The 8419-nt window shown below is 36.6% G+C and overlaps 2 protein-coding genes across 2 annotated transcripts; both read right to left on the bottom strand.

Annotated features, from left to right (window-relative positions):
- Window positions 1-308: 308 nt before the first annotated feature.
- On the bottom strand, window positions 309-5160 carry LOC105968851 (RNA-binding KH domain-containing protein). The gene is made up of 7 exons (XM_012993527.2): window positions 4836-5160; window positions 4108-4193; window positions 2768-2913; window positions 1904-2023; window positions 1699-1815; window positions 1009-1152; window positions 309-905 (listed from the first exon to the last, which is right to left on the bottom strand). Exons 1-7 carry the CDS (start codon window positions 4952-4954, stop codon window positions 756-758), a joined length of 882 nt encoding a protein of 293 aa, XP_012848981.2. The 5' UTR covers window positions 4955-5160; the 3' UTR covers window positions 309-755.
- Window positions 5161-6849: 1689 nt separating this feature from the next.
- On the bottom strand, window positions 6850-8312 carry LOC105969150 (RNA polymerase II elongation factor). The gene is made up of 2 exons (XM_012993893.2): window positions 7339-8312; window positions 6850-7240 (listed from the first exon to the last, which is right to left on the bottom strand). Exon 1 carries the CDS (start codon window positions 8052-8054, stop codon window positions 7389-7391), a length of 666 nt encoding a protein of 221 aa, XP_012849347.2. The 5' UTR covers window positions 8055-8312; the 3' UTR covers window positions 6850-7240; window positions 7339-7388.
- Window positions 8313-8419: the final 107 nt, after the last annotated feature.

Consider the following 8419-nt stretch of genomic DNA (forward strand, 5'->3'; position numbering starts at 1 on the left):
TACTACATATTAGTTATCAGTAAACAATGACTAATTCTATATATGTATACTGTGGCCTTGGTGAAAATCTACCTTGATCTCACCGAATATTATGTTCTTAAATAGTAAATACATTGCATGTCATACAATTACATTAAAAAAAAAGTGCACGTGTTAAGGTTTGTGGCCATCACATCCGTTGGATCAAGGTTTTTAATCCTGACCCTTCATCATTTTCTTCACCATTGTAACATTGTTGCTCTGCAATAATATTATTATTCAGTTGCTAACAGTAGAATATATACCAACAGTAATGAATAAACACAGAGTTCGAAGATAATCTCGTATATTACACGAAGGAGCAGAAAATAATAATTAAACAAATTTTTCGACGTAATTCCACACAGTAGCACTACAATAAATCACTTCTTACTTCTCACAAACTTGTAATAAATGAAACAATACGACAGTAGTCGGAGAGAGAGTATATTCAGAGAATATTCCACCCCTATCAAACTGCCTAGGAACCATACAAAATCAAACCCCTCGGGAATAAGGATCCGTTAAATACGATAACAAACGCTACTAAATCTAATGCCCAGAAGTATATAAATAAACAAAAGCACACCTCATATTATATATAGAGACAGATAAGAACTGGCACTCGACAGTTTACCAGTGCCCCGATCGGCTGGCACATCAGAACCTGTGTACTGCGAACTCCTGGTTCACATGCAGAGACGAACGAACATATATAAGCTAAGCTCCGAAATATTTTACCCCCTAGTTTTAGCTCTCTTCATTCCGAGGCTGTTGTGGAAAGGTGAAACAGAACCAGACATTTGAGAATCTTCTTCCCTGAGTGTGCCATTAAGCAAAGCTAGTTCTCTTAGCTGCTGCTTCTTATAAAAATCTTGACATTCATCCTGCATTAAGATATTACGAGATGAGAAATGGAGAATTTAAAAAATGGGAATATATATTATATTGCTAAAGAAAGGCAATTTGGACGGTGGGTAGAAGTTAAACCATTGGCTTGAGTAAATCTTCGAGTATCTCGCGTGCCTGCATTAGACGACCGTCGATTATGTCGACTGGGAGTTCTGCCTCAACCAGTATGTGAAGAGGTTCGTTAAGGTGTTCATATCCTGGTTTCCCCCTCATCATCTCTTCCTTTTAGATTCAAAAAATATACAAGCTTGTATCGTTAGCAATTTGCAGCTAGTGTAAAAAATAAGTTATAGTTCAATGTGACAAAAATAATTGAAGGGAAGGCTACTAACGAAAGAGAAATAATCCAAATCAAATTTATGGAATTCAATCAGAGTGCTGACTAGGTAAGCATTAGGAGGAGTTTCTATTTGAATACCGAGGACATTCGGATGTTACAGCTCTATTTGGAGAAAAAAATGACGAGAACAGTATAAACATTAACTGGAACAACCATGGATTTAAATATAAACACAGCATAATGAAGAAGTGAACAAGTGAGTCTATCTTGTATCGTATCAATAAGTTCATTCAATTGCAGTCATTCATATACAGGCAAAGAAGTACTTTAAGGAGAAGGGCATTTTCTGAAATTAATAATTTCAGAGAATGATAGAGGATGCATGCAATGATAAAGAACTTTGAAAAAATTAATGTTCTTTTCAGATGGGTGTTATTTCGTCCTATAAATCTGGAAGAAACAATGATAATAGGCCAAATTCGAATTACCCTTGTTGGATCCTTAATACTGCCACGGCCTCTGATTAGAACACGGCAATCAGTAGTTGCTTCGACTCGCTTCAGAGAGTTCCCTCTAGGACCGAGGAGGCGCCCGACAAAATTATACTGCAATACCAAACATAGAATAATGTGAAATTAACAGTAGCTAAGAATCACACATCATGAAAAGCAGTACTTGGTAAAGAATTAGTACATTAGGAAATTGGTCAACTGGAATGTCAACCCTGACTGTTCGCTTGACTATGAGACCTGATGAACTACCTTGGGAACCAAGCCAGTTCTGTGCATTAGATGATTGCATCAAACCTGACATCTGCATATTATAATTCCACATATTTTGAGGAAATAAAACATTAGAACAGCTGAAAGATATTCCCTTCCCTCGTGTGTTCTCTCTACATTTAACGCCACTAGTTGAAATGTTTCTGAATTGAATGGGGCTAACAGAATGAAAAAACACGAAAGCATCTTGAAAGAACTGACGAGCAGAGCTGCATGAAACAAGACAATGGAACATATCCAAGTACAAGCAAAAGACACGTCTAAGAGAACAGATTTCACAGGAGAACTTTTTGGCATTGCTATCAACTCTCAGAAACCATTACAGTTTATATATCTGAAGTATTTACAATGCTTAACTAGCAGATGAACAGGTTAAGAACTTTGTTAGAAGTCAAGATTAGAGACTCGAATACCAAAATCAAATTAATATCCTCCAAATAAGATTAGAGTTATACCTAAGATTAGAGTTATACCTTCTAACATGTTAATGTATGTTAACAAGCTGAAAGCGGTTGACATAAGTCGCATATGGGGTATCAGATCATTGCAAAAGATAGCGCAAATCTAACTATATAAGTTAAGTTCTGTGTCTGCTCTAACTCTATATGTCATTCTTAGAGTTGTTAGTGTCAAACTACTATCATGTTAAGTTAAACTGAAAATCATCAAAATGAACAATAAAGTTAGGATGGAAATAAAGATTTTGTTGGAGAGCAGTGAAAACAGTAAAGAATTAGATCAAACAACAAGTTATGTTAATGGTTAGTATCCATACTTCTGATTGAAATGGTGAGGCCCATCTGTTCACGTTAGCTCCTCCATTTGAAAACATTCCTCCCGAAGCCAGGGGGCTAGCATGTTCAAGCCCACTTTGTTCTAAAACTGATGCACTCGCCAACAGTGTAGTTACACGCACTATTTCTGCTTCAAAAAGTTCAATTTCCAAGAATAAGATGTACCAGTTAGCATTGGTTAAGAAATTAGCGATCAGTCACCACAACATGGACACAGTACGGGCTGTTAAACATGTTAGTTAAACTCCTGGAAAAGGAAAGGAGATCTAGTGAAGTTAAAAATGTTCAACAAATACCATCAGGAATGCCCAAAATATATTACTGAAGTTCTTAATTGGACCGTATTATAGCCCAAAACTCTGTAGTTAGCACTGCATATGACACCCAATAAGGGGAAGAAAGAAAAAAAGTACACAGCGCAGTTTTAACCTAGACAGGTACTAGCATAAAGGTGCTTACATAGCCCGAGGAAACCACCAAGGGTGCCAGTATACACAGGAAAAGTAAAAAGGCAAGGGAAAATAGAAAGCAAATTCAGTGGATGCATCTCCTTTATCATTTGATATAAAAACTGAGCAGAGCATCCTTCTAAGAGGCCTCTGCTTAAGTTACTACACAAAATGCAAACCTTAAAATTATTGTCAAATGTCAGGATCAATATGCAAATACAGAGACTAAATATTATAAATAAATCAATTAGTCTTTTTTTTCACACAGCTTTCCTTTTTCCAAAGACCATGACAACAACTTAATTCAGAATTTCAGACGGAGTATATGATGCAAATTCTTGCAGTTTTATGCCTAAGTGTTTCTTGTTAATAATCAAACAACTGACTCCATTAATAGGGATTCAATCAGCGCTACCAAAATCATCTAAAGAGCCAATATAAATTTTGTAAAGCAAGCAAATTCCCTAAGCACACTGCATAATGCAGTATGGGGTGAGCAATTGGGGCATAAGCACAAATCCACACATAGCACACGAGCATGAGAATGTATCAATGGAAAAAAAGCCAATTGTACATCAACAATATGTTATCTTCCCATATCCAACAGTCGGTCCTCTCCCTCTATCTCTCACTCAATAATTTTCATCCATCGCATAACACAAGATATCAAATACGACATATCATGGTTTCTAAATAAGAACGAAATGAGCTTCAAAGTTAGACACCGTAGCTCCAATACTATCAGACAGGACCACATATGATGTATGAAGGTATTCTAGTGTCATCGAAAAGTAAAAACTTTTAATTTTCTCAACAGAGCAGTTCTTTATTGCTATACATGAGACTTAAGATATGTTGAACCATAAACTCACCCTGATTCAGCAATCGATAGCAATTTGGCAGCACAGTCATAAAAGGACCAAGACTGTTACGTTCAGCCAGCAATTCTGCGAGATACCTGTCAGTGTTGCAATCATAAACATTCTTAGCATTAATTGCAACAAAGTTACATCTCCATAATTTGTGCAAAAGGTGATTCTAAGATCAGAGAATCATTAAGGTATTTGATAATCATAATATTTAAAAAGGCAAACAAAGATAATTTGCTTTTTCCTGAGATGAAAACAAAAAGATGCTTTCATGATGCTATTAATATATCTACGTTTTTTAAGGGGCCGAACAGAACTTTCATTTACTACATCTAAGCTGCATCCAGCTTGGAATCAATCTAGAGACAGACAAAACATTCAGACATCGTAAAGATCCGCAGAGATTCTTAGTATCAAAAAGCAACATAGTCCAACAAAAGCAATTCCAGTTTCACAAATGACACACTAAGAATTCAAGAGAACAGAATTTACACTGCAAATCAACATCCCGTGTATTCTAATAAGAAGATTCTATCAAAAACGAATAAGGAATAAATTAAACTTCATCAATATCCATCCATCGCCAACTTAAAATTCACAGATTTAATCATTTGACTACCACAACAACACAAATACCAAAATCCGCAAGATCTCAGTATATACCTAAATCTCTTTGTATTGAAAGATATAAAAGGAAAGGATCACAAAAAAATTAAAAATTAAAAAATTACTTTTCCTGCTCGGCCAGAGCAGAAGCGGCGCGGAGACTCCCGGCCGCGGAAACGCCGATGTGAGGAGAGTGAGGAGCGGAAGGCGACGGTGAGTACGCCATGTACCTTCCGGACGACATCGTTTCCGGCAGCGAAGATAACGATCACGGCCGTCAGATCTGACCACCAGCGATTTAACTGTGCTGAACTCAATAACTAGTAGGCGGTGAGTCGGTGGAGCAAATAGCAAAGGAAGGCAGTAAAACAAGGGGAGGAAAAATGTGAAAGGAGGGCCATGTATTTATTGAAGTGATGAGAGAGAGAGAGAGAGAATAGAGAGAGAGAGACCCTATAGTTCAGAGGACTTTGCTGTTGATGATGTTGAGAATGACTGGTGTGTACAGCTGGACTACGGTGCCAGTTGGTGCTGACTCAGCACTAAGGGCAGTTAATACTTTTCCATATTTACTAATTACCGCCTCAAATGATTTTTTTGAAACATAATAACCTCGTCATCATTTTATTTTTCATTTTGAATTCTAAAAATAATATTTTATATATAATTAGGATTTCAAAAAAAAAAAATTCTCCTAATTATTTTCAAAATTAATTATGAAAATTCTATTCTTTTGGAATGCACTTCAAATTAATTGATTTTATTTCAATATTTCTAATTTTCATTTAATGTGTCCCGATTAACACATTCACTTAAATGTCGCATATACAAACTGAATAAAAGTTTAGACTCGATCTCACGAGCTCGAGTTTTTATACACACGGGAAATTCAAATGGAATATTAGTCTCAGATTGTAACATCTATCAGTTTAGTGCTCTTCTCGTTGTAATCTCATAGATCCGATCAATCTCTACGAAGAAATAGATTCATCATTCCACTCCAATCGATTCCAGAACGCATGAACGAACTAATATGAGCCAAATTTATTTCCATTTTTTCATTATTCAAAAGGTCGAATATTTGCCGTCTAAAATTGGGTTCGAACTCATGAAAATTCACGAAAACTCATCTGAAAAAGCCCGTTGAGAACCTTGTAAATAAATCGAGTTGGGTCCCTAATTAAAATGTAAAATCATAAATCGACCAACGTTTTGTGTAATTTCAAGCTGTTGAGTTTAAACATTTAAAAAAGTCCCAAAGAAAATAAAATATTTTTACAAAAAGCTACAACTTTTGTGATTTCTTTTCACCATGTTAATTTATTTTAATAAATTGAGAAAAATGGTGAAGTGTGAACTTCTTTATTGGAAAAAGGCAAACCACTTTCACTGTATATGAAGAAACTTTATTGTGGTGCAACAAGAACAGGTGCCTAAAGTGGTCATCAAACCATCATTGGTTTTGGCCCTCAATCATGGGGCCTCCTTTGTCGACTGTTCAATCTCCTTTCTTGAAGTTGATGCTTCATTTTTCTTTTTTACTTTATTTAATTCTCCTTTTCTATTTTGTCAAAATAAATAAATAATAATCTCCAATGAATAATAGCGTACATGAAGGAGAATGGTGGTTGTGATTTGTGATGTTACTTTTGATTAATCAGATTTTGCAAGTGGGAACACAATCATACGGATTGGCCACGGTGTAGCCTTTTTCTCCATGTATTTCGGAGGTTGACTCAATATATTTCATTTCATATTTATTTTGTAATTGATTAGTCTCAGTTTACAAGTAAACTCTGAAAAATACAAATTTAATTTGATTAGTCAATCAAAAACTTGTTTAATTGAGTGTTTATCAAAATAAAAATAAAAAACTTATAGCAGAAGCAACTTTTAATAATAGCAAAAGTCCAAAAAATCTGTGATTTTAAAGTATTTCCTGGCAAATCATATCCCAGCATAAATGAAATCCTTACCCAAACAACAAACTCTCAAATTGGAAGAAACATAGAGTTAAACCTCTATGGATTAATACGGGCATTCGGGAACTTTACAAAATTCTATTAATTTATCGATCTAATAATTGAATACGTGAGTCAGGACCACCGGGATAAATTATTATTTACGAGAAATTATTAATTTATCGAGATTCAACTGTATTTGCTATAAGAATTGTGCAAAATTTACAGCGGATTTTCAATTCTGATCATAAAATTGGTATACAAAAAACTTCAGTACAACACAAGCAGTGTTTCTATGTCTGCTCATAGGCAATAAATCACATTTCGACTCCAATGAGACAATTCTTCTTCTCGTCTGTCGGCACTTGGAACTGGTAACAAAACGCGCGTTTAATCTTTACGCGTTGTTGTGGTTTCGTCGATGGAGAATAATAGAACAATCGGACCAATAGAGCTTTTCGTGTTGTCGTTTCGTGATTTCGTCGATGGAGAATAGAACAATCGGACCAAGAGAGCTTCATTCCCCTTGTAAAGAAATGAACCAATACAAGTAGCCATTCCACATCTTTCTGAAATTCAAAATTCTCAAATCATTAGCAAAAAAAATAAAAAACAGAATCTAAGCATTTTGATTCACAAAATGTAACTGATTTTTTTTTCCTTTTACCATTTATTTAGGGTTTGAGAAAAAGCAGCAGCTCAATTGATGAATCATCTTCAAGCACAGAGGATGAATCTGCAGCAGGGCAACACTAAACCTGCAAAACAAAAAATAAAAACAGTCACTCTATAATTCGAGCACCAAGTGAGCGGCCTCCATTTGATCTCGACGCTCGAGCTCTTCAATCTCTTGCCGTTCATCAACGGCTCCTTGCTCAGATCGAAGCTGGCACCTTTCATCCTCAATTCCTGAATGCACCTGGTCAGGGCCCGGCCCTCGGCCCGATCCCTCTGCAACTGCCGATCCACTTTCCAGTACCTGCAAAGCTTCAATTGAACGAGGAACACAATCACGAGGGAGGTGCAGAGCGACAGAATCGAAGGGATCCACCACTTTCGGCACCGATCGCCGGCCACCGAGGAGGACGATGTGAACAGGATCGTGAGGAATAGGCCGTGGAATACGAAGAAGAAGCAGCAGAGCTGGAAGATCTCTCTCCCGACCGCGTCTTTTCTGGATTCCTTCCGGGAGATTCTCCGGCCGGAGATATCCTCTTCTCTCTGCCAGAGCTTGAGGAGCAAAAGGTGGCCGGAGCTTTGGGAGATCTCCGCCAATGGGTGGTTCTGGATGGCGGAGATCGTTTGCAAGGCGGAGGAGAGTTTCTGGTGGTGCTCTTCGTCTACTGGAATTTCTACGATGTGAGCGTCTTTCATTTCCGCCATTGATGTATTTGGGGATTTTCTCGTGAGGAAAATAGATCACAGTACAGAAAAATAAATAAATAAATTAATTAATTAAATGCGGAAAATAAGAAATCGAAAGAATCGAAAGAATAATTAGATATTAGCGCTTGAAGATTGAGAGAGAAAGAGTTGTTGCTGTTGATAGATATGGTGACAGAAACAGAGGGGTGTTTGCAGATATTTAAACGGAGAAGAAACCCTGGAGTGGCAACGGTCATATTTTGGGAGACACCCAACGGTCAAATTTGCCAGATAGATCCTTTAATAATTCTACATTTTCTGCCCGGATGGTTTACCTCAATTTCATATTTGGTCCCCTAAATTATCAACAAACAGATTTTAAC

The sequence above is a fragment of the Erythranthe guttata genome, chromosome 13 (assembly GCF_056151865.1).
Source record: "Erythranthe guttata isolate IM_541 chromosome 13, IM_541, whole genome shotgun sequence".
Classification (NCBI taxonomy): Eukaryota; Viridiplantae; Streptophyta; class Magnoliopsida; order Lamiales; family Phrymaceae; genus Erythranthe; species Erythranthe guttata.